The sequence below is a fragment of the Ahaetulla prasina genome, chromosome 7 (genome assembly GCF_028640845.1).
Source record: "Ahaetulla prasina isolate Xishuangbanna chromosome 7, ASM2864084v1, whole genome shotgun sequence".
In the NCBI taxonomy this organism is placed as follows: domain Eukaryota; kingdom Metazoa; phylum Chordata; class Lepidosauria; order Squamata; family Colubridae; genus Ahaetulla; species Ahaetulla prasina.
In genome coordinates, this window is record NC_080545.1 from 64051522 (window position 1) to 64070154 (window position 18633).

At 35.1% G+C, this 18633-nt stretch overlaps 1 protein-coding gene across 1 annotated transcript in view; it reads right to left on the reverse strand.

Annotated features, from left to right (window-relative positions):
* GRIN2B (glutamate ionotropic receptor NMDA type subunit 2B) overlaps positions 1-18633 on the reverse strand; it is a 268549-nt gene that overhangs the window by 106969 nt on the left and 142947 nt on the right. The window contains exon 3 of the mRNA XM_058191227.1: positions 10643-10757. Coding sequence (XP_058047210.1) covers positions 10643-10757 — 115 coding nt within the window. The remainder of the gene's footprint in view (positions 1-10642; positions 10758-18633) is intronic.

Consider the following 18633-nt stretch of genomic DNA (forward strand, 5'->3'; position numbering starts at 1 on the left):
CATTTTTTTAAACTACATCCCTTACAAAACCTTACTGAGAAACATAACACTGTACACCCCCCCCCAAAGATTTTTAAGTAACAAAGTCTCTCAAACTTGACAAGCATTAAATGCCTGTTAATGATTAGTGCAGATGTGTGAAATCAGCAGGGAAAATTCTGATACTGATTCATTTTTGCTGCTTCAGAACTGAGAAATTGCATAGGAAATCCAACTCAGCCAGAAAAATTTACTATATGATCGTAGCTGCTGCTTCTATTTATTGAAGGAAATATATTTTGCATGTTCTTGGGTTCTAGAAGATATGGAACTGTCCACCTTGCTCCCCACCCATTTCTATATCATTTCAACTTGAGCCAAAATTGAAACACCGAATCTTATTCCACCACAGTAATGAGACCTGGGAATAGTTCTGACCCTTCTATTTTAATGCAGATTGTCAAGCACAAACAACTAGAGCCCCACTAGAGTTCAAACTAGGTACTTTATTTTTCTCTATCTATAATACAGGAATCTCCCTACACTGACAGCTTTTACCTGGGGAAAACTAGGTAAGGCTCAAAGGCATGGGGTGTGTGTCAGACTTTGCCCTCTTGTTTCCTGATTGAGGCCTCCTCCTGACTGGGACACTTGCTGTCTATCACAGACTAATGAAAGAAATATTGGTGGATTCCCCAGCCTTAATTTCCCATCTCACACAATATCATTTGACCAGTGAGAAAACAACCATTAATAATATTGCCAAATTTGGAGCCGGGCAGATTTATGCAAGTGTGGGTAACAAATCACTGCCACAATGGTGCTCTATTCCTGTAACTTCTTAGGCTATTGGTAAACACAGATTTAACATTCTTCTAAAGCATGTGCCCAGAAGCAGACACCTGACAAGTCACAAATGCTGCAAGGAAATGGCCATGCTGGCAACATGTCCAGTTCTTTCCACATGGCCAGAGTACTTGGGAATACTTTGTGGATGGCTATGGATCTAGAACAGAGTAGTAAAAAATTCCATCTCAATAAAGTAATAAGAACAATAAAAAGTGCAATCATGCAAAAGTCCTTGTTTGCCAAACCTCTAATGAATCCAACAGTGACAGAGCCAGCAACATACAGCTGGCAGAACCTTGCTCTCTTTCCTAGTTTAAATTAACTGTCTGTGCAATATGGGAGTGTTGCATAGTGTTCTCTCAAGAGAAAGCCAGTTATACATTTTTAAACATTTTAAAAATATCACTAAACTCATGTTTATAGAAAGTCATAGATAAGCACTTTAGAAAATTATAGTTAAACATTATAGTGGCAGATGACTCTACAGAAGCCAGGTGTCTGCACCCTCCTGCATCCAAACCTACGTGGATATTGTGAGAAGTTCACAACAGCTGGAGGAAATAGGAGTTACTACAGACACCTAAAATGGCCAAAAGGAGCTGGGCAGATTCCACCACTGTCTGCCACGTTAGCCAAGTGGTGGCTAACACATGGAAGAATGAGAAATCTTCCTTTAAAGTCAGAGCAGCTGAATATGACTTCACACTTTCTCAGATGTGAATTGGGTACAAGAAGAAGGCAACACCTTGAGATGGTATTAAAAAAAACCATATTAATTCTGCCATGATTAAAGTATTTGTGGGAATGAGCCAGAAATACTCTATCTTCAACTGAAAATCATCAGTTCAATATCATTTGCAGCCTATGGTGGTACAGTGTTGGAATGCAATATTGCAGGTTGACTCTGTCCACTGCCAGGAGTTTGAACCTGACCGGCTCAAGGTTGACCAGCCTTCCATCCTTTTGAGTTGGTAAAATGTGGACCCATATTGTTGAGGGAAATATGCTGACTCTGTAAACCACTTAGAGAGTGCTGTAAAGTGGTACATAAGTCTAAGTGCTATTGCTATTTTAATAAATAATGTACTATATTTTTATGTTTGATATATCAGTGAAATTATGTTACAGACCAGATTAAAATAATGAAACAAATCTTCACTATATTTCTGATAATCAAAGATAACTGATTTTTGTGATTGATCCATTTCCAATAACAAATAACAGGATTGTTTTACCAGCCTGTGGGGAACTCACTTCCCAATAGGATATGTGGACTGTCTTCCAGGCTGGGCTTTAAAAACATAGCCATTTCAATCAGTTTCTAACAATGTCTAGTTGTAAGATATAAAATTTCATTTGATTGTTGGATTTTTTAAAAAAAGTTTAATATTTATTACAAATCTAAATAAGCAATAATAAATATAAGTTAAGAATTAATAAATAAATAAAAAGAAAGGACAATGAATATTTGCATCAGTATCTATTGCCAATAAATTGCTTGAATAGGTTCTAAGAGCAATTGATTATATTTATGGAAATTAAAATAATTGAATTATGGCATCTTGCCAACTCACATAAAAAGATCTGGTGAGGTATTTCTCACACATTACTTGCTAACACCAAAATCTCTGAAGTGGCTTTTTCTTGGCTTGGATTTAAAACATATATGGCAAAAAGGATGCTTATGTAATTATTAGTAAAGAAAATAATGAATGGGAGGAAATCAAATAAAATTGGCAAGGAAAATTGAACTTTTTATATAAATAAGATCAGTACAATCAATTATTTCATTTACAAAGCCTTGAACTTACAAACGTAGGAAAAACAGCAGGATTAAGATAATGTATTAAAATCAGATATTGTTTAGGAATAAGTAAGTATAAGAAAATCCTGGGTTAACACTCAATGGCGGAATATTGTGCTTACATCCACATTCTCATGTGTTCTGGTCCCCCTTCCTGTTTCTGATGCATCTAAATCAAGTAATTTATAAACTGAACAATAAATCATATAATGATATATATCTTCATTTTCTCCTTACTCTGGAATGAGGATAAAATTGAAGTATGTGAGAAAAGAAGAAAACGAAGTGTGGAATTCGTTTAAATAATCTTAAAATAATAATAATTTTGGAGCATATGCACCAAAACAAATTCCTTGTGTGTCCAACCAATAAATAAATTGGCCAATAAATTCTATTCTATTCTATTCTATTCTATTCTATTCTATTCTATTCTATTCTAAAATAATATGATCTAATATAAACTAATAATATTTATAGATAAAAACATGATTTGTCATTATTTGCTTTTGTGTGGCAATGAATGTTCAAATAACATTAATTGTTTTAAATAAAATACAATAAGGAATCATGATGGGAAAGAAGGATACTGAAACCTGCCATGCCACCATATGTGTCACATGCAAACCAGTCCCAAGTGCATTTAATATTCATTTTCAAGTCAGGTGCTACTACAATGCCTTCAGCTGAGTCTGAGCCAGCATATTCCAAGAATATGAACCAATTAGCATCCCTTCTTCCCCACTGATACACATACATTTCAAAATGTGTTGGCTTACAAAGCATTCAGCAAGTTAGTCTGCTTTATCTCTGTCAGGAGAATCACTCAGATACAATGAAGATAGCCTCACACCACCATGAAAAGTCGATTATATTTCTGACAAAATATAGTCAAATATTACAGAAAGAGAATATTTTATAAAATAAAGTATAATCAAACCAATACCAAAAACTTTGTAAATATCATATCACATTTGTTACATTAAGAGAAGCCTCTCTAGGCAGAAATCTTCAAACCTTTTGAAATTCCATATTCCTCTGATATAGGGTTTGGGATTTCTTTCTCTACATAAAGCAGCCTAATCTAACTTGATGTCCTTCAGATGTGTTAGACTTTCCCCATAATTCCCGTAATCTCCAGACATACCCATTATATCCTAAAGAGGAATATGGGAATATGTCAATTTCTGTTTGTTTGTTTGTTTGTTTGTTTGTTTGTTTATAATGTATATTGCTGCTTATTTCACAATTTGGCAGTGTACAAGGATTAATCTCTTTATAATTTCATTTTCAAATTTAGGTCATGCAGAAGGAGTGCCATGGCAAGACAAGACCCTGCATGGAATCTACCATCAAGATAGCTCAGGTGGCTGACTTTGGGAAACCCTACCAGTAGCTGCAAAGAGCTGCACTAAAAGACAATACTGAAGCACTGATCATAGCAACATAAAAGAACAAGCACTAAACACCAGATCCAAAGAAGAAGCAGATCTACCACGCTAGACAGGACCTGCTGAGATGCAGACTGGTCAAAGAGGCCTCAGAGGCAGTCCAACACATCGTGGTAGAGGATAAGATGCAGGCAAGAACAGTATACACTGAATGGCATGACCAAATAGCTGGCATTGTTGCACAGGAACTTCTGCACAGAATATGGGCTAGACCCTCCTATGTCCAGAGGGGGAGATCCCACAGAAGGTTGAGGAGAATAAGAAAGCTTAAATCCTATGGAACTTCCAGACTGAGACAGGCAGACAGGTACTAGCCAATCAACAACAGCAATCAAACATAGAGGTAGTAGATAAGGAGCAAAAGACAGTGATAGTGATGATGATGGTGATAGAAGGAATAGGAGAAGCTGGAAAATTACCAAGGCCTGAATGAAGGACTAGAGAGAATATGGAAAGTAAAGGCCAAAGTGATCCCAGTAGTAGTAGGAGCATTCAAGGCTGCGACTCCTCAGCTGAGAGAGTGGCTCCAATAGATCCCAGGAACTCTCTGTCTAAAAGAGTGCGGTGCTAGGAATAGCTATAATCTGCACAGAATCTTCAAGCTCCCAGATCTCTCTATGTATATGTCTTTGCTTAACAAGGGTTAGGAAAGCCTTTAGTACAACTTAACACTATTTACTTCATTCCACCCAATAATGTACTTTAGTACAAAGATGGTTTCAAAATAAGCTACGTGTTTTTATGTTCCGTTCTCTTTTACCGATTCCATTGATGAAGAATTCTTGAAACTCAAAAGCTTGTAATTGTTTCTGCTATTTAGAAGGTACTGATGCTGTGTGAAAGCAAGCTTCTCATCTTTACTGTAATAAAGACTTAGCAAAACACTTGATGTGTCTAGTTGCACTTAAGGAAAATTAGAACAAATGGACAGGCAAACTTTATTTTAAAAAAACCATTTGTTAAGCTCTATCTACCATTTTCTCTATTGTTTGCCAAAAGTCTATAGTCATAATATTACAGCAGATATTAGACGCCTCCGATAATTTTACAGAACTGATGCAGTGAACCTGATAGTTGTCAGCAACAACAGCGATGATTAATATATCTTCTATATGGCTAGGTATTTCAGTAGGTAAGGGTTGCACCACGTTCCAGACCTAATAGAAGCTTTTTCCAAGTTAATCAGGCCAAATAGTTATTACGTAACTACTTGTTAAATCTTTACCTGCACAGTATTATTTACGGGGATGATTCTTTTTGTCATCCATTCTTTTAAAAATATATGCAAGGCTACTAGCCTAAGGGAATTTACCAGGCGGAATGATTGATGCTTCATCACTATGCTGATGTTACATTACAGTATTTAGCTCTACATATCTTTGTTTCACTTCTTATCTAACAGGGTTGATAAATTGCCAAGGAGTAACTATGTTGTTCATCAAATACTGTACACGCAGAAAATAATTCATGGTATTTTACAAACCAATACATTTATTACTATAAAATTTTATGGATTATAGCCCATTCGATGTATGAAGCATATTGACTATGGGGAGGAGCAAGGAGGCACAAGTGCAACATGTATATCATAATGTTGCAACAAAAAATGCATCTTCACATCATGATGCAAATTCAGAAAGACAAAGATGCATATTTCTTAATACTGGTGTCATCATGGTTAGAAACAGATCCAGATGATTTTAACTTGCATTGGGATACAATTATACACAGAGAAATATGGCGAAAATAGTCAGGCTCTTTGACCATTAATTTTATATCCTGCTTTTCAAGGCTAGCTTATGCCAGAATTAATTTTCTACCTTTTTCCTCACATCCTCTGAAGTAGGACTGATGGGAGATTTTAAGTGTCTGGATTATGATTTTTCTAGACTTCTCATGGTTTTTAATTTGTGTAGCTGGCAAAGTGCAATAATCCACTAGTAGATCAGCTATTTTAGATCTGATAGGAACCAATAACAAACAATCAGGCAATGGAAGTAGCAGAAATTTGAGACGAACATGACAATGTAATACTGGAATTCGTTATTTTAAGAAAAAATTGAGCTGAGAGTAATTGAACACATATCTTGGATTTTTTTAAAAAGCAAACTTTAGCACACTTGCAACCACAGCAAGAGAGGATGGAGGTATCCAAACAATAGCTAAGCAGAGCTACTTTCATTTATATTTCTGCACTGAAGGAAAGATTACATTGCATGGCCTAAATAAACCCATGCAACTATGATACTAGATGGTTTGGGCTAAGAGATACCATGTTGTACCGAAAATAAGCCCTTCCCTGAAAATAAGCCCTCCCCTGAAAATATTTAATCGCATGCGCAGCCAGTCCCCACCATTTCGTCTAGTTAAGGTTAGGAAGACAGAGCTGGAAATCAGGTAAGACAGCAAGAGGAGCCCTTCTGTCTTGCTCCACGCACCCTAAAATAATAAGACTTCCTCAAAAATAAGGCCAAGTGCAGGGGTGAAATACTCCCGGATTGGACCGGGTTGCGCGATCCGGCAGTGATGGCGGCTGCCAGTTCGGAGAACTAGTAGCAAAAATCCCTGGCTCCGCCACCCCTGCCTCTGCTGAGCCGCACCATCTGCAGAGGGTTTTTTTTTACTTTTAAAAGAAGCTTTTGCTTCAGCATGCCTTTAAAAGTAAAAAAAAAGCCTTTGAGGATCCCGCCCCTCAGCTGAGATCGGCAGAGCCTTTAAACTTAAAAAAAATTAAAGGTTACTTTGGGGATCTCACCTGAGTTCCTCATCAGCAGAACCTTAAAAAACATGTTTTCTGTAGAAAACATGTAGAAAAACTCCTTTTAAAAGAGTCTAAGGCACTTACCTGATTACTGATCGACCTCATGGCTTTTTTCGCAGCCTGAAAGTCCCAAGTTTCATTTTCAGTACCAGACAGAACTAATCTAATTTAGCTAATCTATTTCATCACTGAGTGATTAATGCTGGCTGGCTTTCCTGGCTGAGGAATTCTGGGAATTGAAGTCCACAAACCTTAATAATAAAATAAAATATTTGTGCAGCTTTCTGAGATTTGGTGTTTCTGTAGTGTTTCACTCTAACTACACAAACACACAAAATCTCAGAACGCTGTATGTGGTATTGTTTGTGTGTGTTTGTGTGTGTGTTAATTGTGTTGTGTGTGTAAAGTGTGAAAGTTGGTTTTTGAGCTTTTTGTGGCTATGTGAAGTGTGAAGTGCAGCTACTTTTACATTGTGTGTGAGTCAGTTGTGTTGTGTTGTGTGTGTGTAAAGTGTGAAAGTTGGTTTTTGGTACCTCTTATTGTTTTTTTATACTTTATTATTTTTATTATTTATTGTTATTGGCCACGCCCACTCAGTCATCTGACCACCAAGCCATGCCCACCAATTAAGACACACCCACAGAACCGGTAGGGAAAATTTTTAGATTTCACTCCTGGCCAAGTACTTATTTGGAGGTTCAAAAAAATATAAGACATGGTCTTATTTTTGGGGAAACACGGTAATAACTAGGCTAAAGTCACCCAATGAATTTCCAGGAATGATTTAATATAAAGTTAAGTATCCTTGTTTTTTTCCCCCCAGGTCCTAGATCCACTCCATCATTTCTTTACAGAATAGTTTATTAAAGGGATCTGTATTTTTTCTCTGTAATCTCAATTGTAAATAGTTCTCTTTGCCAAATAATCAGTTCCTCATATGGTAATCCTGTCATGTTTTGGACAACGTTGGGCATGGAAATAGGAACCCTAAACTTTTTTCAGCAGTTAATTATAGATGGACTGCTATAGGGGACTGGAGGCTAAAACATATGAAGAACGGTTGCAAGAACTCAGTATGCCTAGTTTAATGAAAAGAAGGCCTAGTTTAATGAAAATAAGGACTATGGGAGACATGATTGCAGTGTTCCAATATCTCAGGGGTTGCCCAAAAGAAGAGGGAGTCAAACTATTCTCCAAAGCACCTGAGGGTAGAACAAGAAGCAATGGGTGGAAACTAATCAAGGAGAGATGCAACTTAGAACTAAGGAGAAATTTCCTGACAGTTAGAACAATTAATCAGTGGAACAACTTGCCTGCAGAAGTTGTAAATGCTCCAACACTGGAAATTTTTAAGAAAATGTTGGATAACCATTTGTCTGAAATGGTGTAGGGTTTCCTGCCTGGGCAGGGGGTTGGACTAGAAGACCTCCAAGGTCCCTTCCAACTCTGTTGTTGTTGTTGTTGTTGTTGTTGTTGTTGTTGTTGTTGTTGTTGTTAGATTCTAAGGAGATTTGCGTTTTCTTTAGCTACTCTATTTGTAAATATTATCTCTGTACAAAATACCTTATTTATCTGAAATGCAAATATCATTTAATTCTATTCAGAAAAAAGGAACTTACTGGTAATTTTCAGTAAATTCTAAATATAACTGCATTTAGAATTTAAAATAATCTCTATCCAAAACCTGTGCACCCATTTCTTTGAAACCTGGCAGATCTCATTTTTAGAGCAATTCCAACAAATTTCACTCTATTTTATTGAAAGCAAGGACAATTGTAGTGATATAATTTTTTTTTATCAGGGTATACGAGTAATCCTCATTTAGCAAGCACAACTGGAACTTCCAACTCAGCCACTAAGTGAAATCACAACTGTGTTTATGGATTTACTTTAGCTTTTCTTTGCAGACCTGCTAATCATGAAACAAGGGCTATCTATAGTCAATGGCAAGCACACAGCTTATCTTCAATTAGTTGTGAAATTAAAGAAGGAGAATTCTGATGTGACCTGAGTCAAAGCAAATTATTTTGAAGGACATATTGTGTTCTGAACAAAATCTCATGGCAACATTTGAATTCCACCAGGCTTATTTATGTAAATAAAGTTGTAGTATTAGCAGCAACTAGTGACTTTTAGAAATGGCTTTCAAAGGTGAGGTAGAAAGATAATATTATATTGGAGCCCTGGTGGCACAGTGATTAGACTGCAGTATTGTACGCTAACACTGCCCACAGTCTGGAGTTTGATCCTGAAGGGCTTGAGATTGACTCAGCCTTTCATCCTCCCAAAATTGGTAAAATGAGTACCCAGATTGCTGGGGCAATATGCTGACTTCTTAAACTGTTCAGAGAGTGCTATAAAGCAGGGGTCTCCAACCTTGGCAACTGTAAGCCTGGAGGACTTCAACTGCCAGAATTCCCCAGCCAGATTTGCCGGCTGGGGAATTCTAGGAGTTGAAGTCTGCCAGGCTTAAAGTTGCCATGGTTGGGGACCCCTGCTATAAAGCACTATGGAGAGATATATAAGTCTAAGTGCTATTGCTATTAATATTGCTAATATCAGCTTTATGACAATTTAAAATACATTTAATTCCAAATGTAATTACTATTCAATCTATACATTTTTATTGTATAGAAAGGCTGAGAAAAATAATTTCTGCTTCAGGAAAAATTGAGTGCTATTTGTTTTCTGGACCTCCCAAAGTTTCAGATTCTAAAAGGCGTTGCAAAATATTAAGAAAACTAACTATATATTACAGTTTTAATGTATATGTGTATGTGTCAATATGTGTATGCTCTTAGATACAGTTAAATTATTACAAGAAGACTTGATTTTTAAATAAAGGGATGTCTCTAGATGTGGAAGGGACAGATATTTATGAAATGGGAAACTGACAAGTTTTGGCATCTTATTTAGCATACCAGTTTCTCAAGAACAAGAAACTTTATATTTATTACCTCAATCCCATTACTGGGATTACCTTGAGACATTGCTAATGATTTATGAACTTCCCATTAGGAAATTCAATATATCCAACTGAAATATTGCTCTTATATACAGCTCAAAATCTGATTTGACTGAGCTTGCAATGCAGTTCTAGTCATGTGTGCTTCTTGTAAGCCTGATTGTGTTCATTGGGGTGCAAGTGGGCATGCATGGACTGCAACTTCATTGCAGTGGATAACCACTACCCAAACTTTATGAATCTTTAGATAGAACTAATTTCACCTTGCTCACCCAAGCATCTTCTTCCTGTCAGTGTTTATCTCACTAGTAGTTAGTTTTACAAACTATTTATTCATTGGACTGGCAATGCTCAGTGAAGATTTGTCAGACTAGGAAGGAAAAATTGCATTTCAGCTGTTATGTGAGTTTTCTTCATACAACTAAAACTTTAAAATTTCTAACATTGGAGGAAAGACTTCACATACAAAATTTTATGATGGTTTTAGATTACCAATACAGAACCTCCCCCATCACAAAATGTCTATTTTTCTAAATTCCACTCACTCATTTTGGCCATGTCACTTTACTTACTTTCTTCTATCAGAAATCTTGTAATACAAGAAAATATGATATTTTCCTACACCGGTTGTTCTGTTGAAGTCTTCTCTGCACGTTAAAAAGTGTCAGCCTTTAAACAACTAAACTGATGAATAAAATGTGATCAGAAGTTTGCAAACTGAACCAGTAACTAGGGGTCCCAAAGGAATCCCTGAGATGGTGAGCATCCTGGTAACAGGACCAAAGAAGAACATCTTTGCCCCAATTCCAGTTTAAAAGACAACAAACATATCTTACTCTATCCCATGTTCTCGTCTTGGTCAGAAGTATGATAACCAGTTTAGGGTGCATCTGATAGCCATCTTCACTGAATGATAAATTCCTTCCTTCAAAGGTGACATTAATCAGGTATCTAAAAAGGAAAGAAGCAAAAATAATGAATATCATTAGGATGAATAGTGTGTCCACTATGAAAAAAATTAAGACTCTTGGTACAAGCTAGATAATTAAAACAAAATATTGAATACTGTTGCCTGGAACAGTCCAGCAAATCAATTAAAAGTTGAAATGAGGGAGAGAAGGAAAGAAAAATTGGGAGAATACAAAGAACATTTTTAAATTCAAAAGTTTAGCAAGTCTTACCTATGTCATAAAAAGATCCTGCTGACATAATGAATGTTTTCCTCATTGGTTCATACCAAGTTCCTGCCTCAAATACCATTAACTATGCTATATATATAAATGCATCTCTGTTATTTAACTCTTTTCACTATAACCTGAATGACCAAAGATTGGCACCCTTCTTCTGTCAGGAGATAGTCGTTCTCTTCCACCAAGATTGCAGCTTCAAAAAGGAAGTAGAGTAGTAAGGGAGGAAGAGACCAATCTGCCTAGCCGGCTAGATCAGCTGAACCTACCATAGCAATGAATAGAGTGAAAGATATCACAACCAGATGACCCTTATAACGTGAAGATTCATCAAGAATAAATATACATGTGGCAAGCTTAAATGTCCTCAACATTTAAGCAAATTCATCCACGTAGGTTGATTTTAGCAATGCATATGGATGTTTTCCATATTTATTTACTTACTTAAAGTTATTAGCAAATTAAATTTATTTTAATTTGCAATTCATTTCCTCAGAATTCTAACTATTTTTTAGAAGTACTGTATTATATACACAAGTATTTTATTCTTCAATCTATTATTTATTTATTAAATAAAAATTAATTAATTCATATGCCATCTTTTCACAGTCTGAGGCAGTTCTGGCTAACTAGTTAATAACTATTTAATTTAGTTATCTTGCATAGACAATCTGTCTTTACCACCTTTTTTAAAATAAAAACATACTTATTTCGCTAAAAGAAATTTAATACAAAGGACTACAACAGGCATGCAAAAGTTACAAACACTAGCAGTAATGTCTTCTATCTTATAATAGATACAGCAATCACAATATAGTTTTGGTATTTCAAACCAAGAAATGTTTTTCTATTTAATATGAGCCCAATCTACCTCACAGGGTTCTTGTTGTGGGGAAAAAAGAGAGGAAGAGAGAGTATTATGTATGTTCAACACCTTGAGTTACTTTTAAAATGATAGTCCTCAACTTATGACCAAAATTGTACCCAACATTTCTGTTGCTAAGCAAGACTGTTGTTAAGTGAGTTTTGCCTCGTGTTTATGTTTCTTGCCACAGTTGTTAAGTGAATCACTGCAGTTGTTGAGTCAGATTTTTTTTTTTTTTACATTTATATCCCGCCCTTCTCCGAAGACTCAGGGCGGCTTACAGTGTATAAGGCAATAGTCTCATTCTATTTGTATATTTACAAAGTCAACTTATTGCCCCCCCAACAATCTGGGTCCTCATTTTACCTACCTTAGGATGGAAGGCTGAGTCAACCTTGGGCCGGGCTTGAACCTGCAGTAATTGCAGGCTAGTGTGTTCTAATAACAGGCTCCTTACAGCCTGAGCTATTCCGGCCCCAGTAACATGGTTGTTAAGCGACTCTGGCTTCCCCATTGATTTTGCTCATCAGAAGGTTGCAAAAGGCAACCACATAACCCTGGGATAGTGTAACTGTTATAAATGCAGGCCAGTTACCAAACATCCAAATTTTGATCATGTGATACTGGGGACGCTGCAACAGTCATAAGTGTAAAAATGATCATAAGTCACTATTTTCAGTGACATTGTAATTTGAACATTCACTAAACAAATGGTTGTAAGTTAGGCCTACCTGTAATAGTGGGATAGAAATGTAACATAAATAAAATAAATATTTTATTTTCTAGCACATCATAAAACATATTGATTAGGTAACAAATAAGCAAATTTTAACCAATAAGTTACAGAATCCTCAGTGCTTTCTACCCACTGAGTACTCTCTACTCTCTACTAAACTATGGAATCAGGTAATGAATCATCTGCAAGCAAACGACCAAGCTCAGAGAGACCAAGAGACTCCACAGTTCAACCCTGAGTTACATACATTTTCTTCTATTGGTAACAAACAAATTGCATAATTCAATGTTTAATAACATTATTGACAAATAAAAATTGTAGGGAAGAAAATAATAAAACACCTGAATTGCAAATCTTGATTATTTTATTAACTTAAAATTATTTCAGAGGTGTCTACTTTGAAATAAATTCAACTAAATTCAATGGGACTACTTCTAGGTAAACATGTACAATTTAAAAATTAATAGATTATATTGTTGATCAACTTTTGAATTCATTTCTGAAAGTATGATGGATAGAAGATGAAAATGTAAATACATATGTAACAAATAGTCCAACGAAATGCCGTCCCAAGAAGTGCCATTATACTTATACACAGACAGATAGTTCTTGGATTATGACCACCCACTGAGTGACCAGAAATTTTGTAAGTTTAGCTTTCCTGTTTGAACAAAACATTTCCTTGAACGAAACTAAAGCAAACCTTGCTCTATTTATTAAACAACTTAAGCTCAAAAGTGATTGGAATTTGTGTGTACATGATTGGAACATCAGGCATGCTGGCCAATTATGCCTTATGTAATCCAATTTCTTTTTTTAATATTTTTTTAAAAATTTTAATATAATACATACCATACAAGTTTTCTGAACAGTGTATTGACTAGGTCAAATCTTTTTTAAACAATGCTAACAGTAATAATACAAATAAGTATGCATAATCCTGATCTTCCAACTTCAACAGTACTCTTTATAATTCTTTATCATTTTTTCCATTAATTCATTTAAACATAAATAACATTTCTTTATGCCATGTATTTGTTAGCCCCTACTAAATTACCAATATTTAATATTTTGAAAATTACTCATTACTCATAATTTCAATATCTCAAATGTCTAGGACTACTAATACAGCCAAATATTAACAAAATTTAATCAATCCTGGGAATGTATCTCAAAATCCCCACAATTTCTAATCCTTAAAAGTTTAAGTTCACAATATACTTTAACACACTGTTAAAATTAATAATACAATTAGATTACCTAATCCTAAACTTCCACCTACTAAATTTATCTTATTTTTAATTCTAATAGATTCTATTATCTGTTAATATGTAAGCTACTATTTTCCCTATTTGTATTTTCTATTTTTTCTTTTTATTAATATATTTATCATTATCCATCATCTCTTAACCTTTTTGGAGTTAATCACCCTTTTATTTCTCTCACTTAGAGTCTTATAACTCTTTTTGATATTTTTATACCTACTGAACATTTCCTTCGGGTTGCCCTTTGTCTCTTTCTGCTGTATTATTTGAACACCCATCAATAAGACTTTCTTTTTATAAAAGAGATTTTTCTTTTTTTTCTCTAAACCTTTCTTTTTTTTTGAAAAAGATTTTTTCTTTTTCCCCCCTCTGTTCTATTATAAGCTTTAAGGAATTATCTGATTGATTCCTACTTATTAATCATTTCTCTTCATTATCTTTATCTTCTTGCATCTCATTTTATTTTTTTCCTTTCATTGCTTCTTCTAATTTCTCATCTATTTCCTGAATATCATGTTAATCTTTTCCCCCCAATTTTTGAGTGGCTTCTACACTCATTTCTTTATCTTTAGACAATCCCCTTGTCCCTTTATTGTTCTTTATAGTTTCATGTATGTTTTTGAGCATCAAAATTATTTCTTCATTTGACTCTATTATCCCCTGTAGATCAATTTTGTAACAATTTAATAAAGATTACTCAGTATACCTCTTCGGTTCCAAAGTCTCAATATTTAAAAACTCCAACTTAATAAAATTCAATCAATCCCATAATGATACCTCCAAATCCCCTAAATTTATAATCTTTAAATTTTAGTAGTTTACACTTGTGATTTTCCAATTACGTATTTTCCCAGTTGTCCAAATTTTAAAGTTTTATGTAACTTTTCTTCTTTTCTCTTTTCTTCTATCACCTTTCATCATTTGTCACATAGAATGTTCTGTCAAATATCCTTAATAATCCAAATCCAAATTAATCCACTAGGTTCCTTCAATCTTTCAAATCCATAAACCAATAGCCAGTTTCAATAAAGTTTAGTTATTTACAATTTAGTTCCTTAGAAATCTTCAAGAGAAAAAGAAACTCATTAGGTATTTTCAAAATATCCAAATCGTCTTCTAGAATAGAGTCAAGGTCAGGCCGCCTTCCAAGTGTTATTTACTTTCTTCTATTTTGTCTATTAGACTTTATGTGTATTGGAGCTCACTTTTGCTAAGAGTACTGATGCTGTAGTGCTGTAGTGCTCCTCTTCTTCCAGTAGACGGCTTTCCTGCTCCCAAATCCAACATTAAACAGTTTGACAAAAACAGATGATTATCCAATAAGTCCAGGGGCTTTAAAAATACAAATAAGCAAGACAATTTCTCCCAAAAATCACCTTTCAAGTTGTTTAACTTTTTCCAGGTTTTCTGTATTTTAAAGCTTCCCTTGGGCATTTCTTTCACCTCTTAATTTTCATTCTTTAATCTTCTCCATGTGTCTAATCACCACTTCCTTAAAGCTTGGAGATTATCTTTTAAAATTCTTGTATTTAAATTAAATCTTTGGACTAAGAATTGGAAGTTCTCTCGCCCAGTTTCAATGTTCTGTCCATGGACCACTCCAGCACAAATCTTATGGTCCTGTTGTCCCAGCTTGTGACTGCCAAAAATGGCCATCATCCCTGGTCCCATTTGGGAGAGCTTGTTTTGGACTTAACGAGGAAATTGTGAGTTCCTTTTGGTCCACGAAGCACCTTTGCCACCCCTACAAGGTGCCTTTGACTCTGTAGGGTCTCCCAACAGCTGGATTTCGCAGGGCTCGGTGGAGCCCGCTATTTTCCAAACCATTCCTGCCACAATGTCAACTGGAAGTCACTTATGTAATCCAATTTCTATTCTTGTTTTGTGAGGTAGAGATTGGATTGTATATATAATGATGTCATTAAGGGGCAGAACATCAAGCTGCATAAAAAAGAAGCCAGTTTTATTGTCTTTCAATATTTAATTTGTAAGATGTTTGATCTGAGGCTTGATCAGTTTGCCAATTGATTTTCTCAGGTTCTGTTTTATTTGGTTAGATAAGAAAATTTACCCAACAGAAAACAACTACTGTATAATAAGAAGGGGGGGTGGGGGAAATGGTCTGCATTAGTGTCAAAGAAGGGAACATGGGAAAAGGACCGAAAGCTTCTATATGTACAAACAACTAGGAAAGCAAAGGAAAAGAATGGAGGCTAATTAAACAGAAACAATCCCCAAAAGAGAAAGCAGGCACTAATAAACCCATGTACACATAAGCCAGCCAGTGATCATTGCCTTCTTTGCAAGAAGCAGGAGAATGATCAGTCAGTCCTGCAGGGATTGTAGTCCAGAAGGAGCACCAGCCAGGCCCTGTTGCCAAATCACTGTCATTTGCACTGGAATATTAGCTGACTTCAGGGGCAGATTGGGGTAACACAGGTGAAAAGCAGTTTAGGCTGCAGAGTGAAATTGCCCAAAGAGTTAGAATTTTTAATTTTCATTATTATCTATAAAAGTAGTGAAAAGTTGAACTTTAAGACAGAATACTGTACGCCATTTACCAAGTATCCTGAGGTTGTGATATTAGAAAACAGAAGATGCTAAAAGCTATATTGATATAATTCATTATTCCTTTGCTTTGAGAAATTACCAAATCCAGATTTTCGAAAGTACCATTTTCTAAAAAATATTTCCTAAATAGGCAATGCTGTGTACAGAACTCAGTCCATTATAGCTTATAACTATCAGTCCATTCTGCAGTGTAATTAAAACTGGCACTAATTATTAGAAAATTATCATGATTTTGATTTAGGAGGTATATACTGAGCTTTTTAAAAGCAGTTTCACAGTCCATTGATAGGATTAATCTCCCAATCTGAATTGCTAATGTTTCAGAAAGCAAATGAATTCCTTACTACTTTAGAAAATAAGTATGTATCAAATATTTATATAAATTCTCTCATTGAAATGTTGCCTTGTTTTTTTCAACAAGTTTACCAACATGATCACAATATAGAAAGCATGAGAAAAAACATATTTATACAAATTTATTTCCCCTTATATTAGAACCAGCAGTCTGAGATTTAAAAGAAAAGAAAATCAGTAAAACATAATTCCTCTTGATGATAGTCAGTTAGGAGAAAAGTCATGTTCAACTCCATCACAGATTTTATTTCTCCATAATTATCAACTTGCCATATTAACTAGGTGGCTCTGTTCAGCACAATTGGACTGAGATAATGTCAAGGAGTATTAAAAGATCAAATACTGAAGGAATCTAGAATAAACTGCATGAAGAACAATAGGGATTTTCACAAGCAGTTTAATAAAGCATTGAAAGTATATCTAGCATTCTTTCATAAAAAATCAGAGACAAAACAAATGATATAACACACTGATGGATTATAGATAATGGTAAAAACATCTGAAGCACAGGACACAAACTTGATTAATATTTGCACCATGATATCACCATTTGTAGACCTCCGACATAACACTAACGTATAGAAAACTGGTGAGTTGTGAACAAAGGCACTAGTGGGCAGGCACAAGAGGGTGCATACACACACACACATACAGTAGAACCTGAACTGCTATTCCTTCATGCTGTAGCACAGGTGGGTGGGGACAACAAAGGAACTGGGAAAGAATCCCAGTTCCTGAACCCAGACAGAAGGCATATGAAGATAGAAGACATGTGTGCAGTAGGTGGTAAACGTGGGTGAATAATGTTAGAAGGATGAAGTCACAAGCTGTAGGTTGCAAGGGTTGGTTAAAGGCTCTAATGATTTCCTTACTTTTTATAGTTGTTACTAACAGATATGCAATAATGCCAGGTTTTGGAACTTGATGATTTGTACAGTATGAACAGAGATTCTTTCAAGAATTAGCAAAGGTAGGGAGCAATGGGGGGTTTTTTGCCCCATCAACCCATTCCTATGTCAATGTAATTTTTTTTCTGCCTAGTATTTGATCTACTGAAGTTAATGGCTCACCCAATGTGAGTGTATGAGATATTTAAAATTTTGAAATAACTATTGTGAAACATTTAATTTGCCTGCCTATTTTAAATATTGAACAATACTTGGATGAATTCCTGGGTCAACTGTAACCATTGCCTGCCTTTACTGCAAAAATAAAAGCCATGTTTTCCTTGATTTTTTTTTCAACAATCTAAAAGTCCTTGTTTTGTCTTATTTTTGCTCTCTCCTAGAGTCTTTCAAAGTACTTTTCAAAAATATTTAATTCTAGGAGATTTGTGATATGTAGCTTACTTCAAAATATCATTTAAAAATATTAAGAATCACAGATAACCAATCTAGAGTGAGCTACCAACTTTTCAAATCCTACCAATCTAGGATTTTTTATATATATCACAACTACAAAGCTTTATTTTTAACATAGAATGTGTCAGCAGCAAGCTAATGGAAACCTCTATAATAGTATTATCTATGTACAGATGTAAAAAAAAAGTGTGTGTGTGTGTAAATATACCTTGAACTTAAATTCCCCTCTTGATGATGGTGTAACAGCATTGTTGAATGGTTTGGAAGTGATGTCTTCTATGATATCTTTTCCATTTTTGAACTGCCTATTCAAGTATTATCCATGCCCAATTTTCTTAGCTTCTAAATTGTATGAGATTAGCAGATACTGTCATCTTCTGACACATATATATGAAAAGCTGTATTAATAGATCTTACACTGTCCACCTGAAAAGAATACTCCTGTAAACACTTCAAGCCAATTTCATAGAATCATAGAGTTGGAAAGG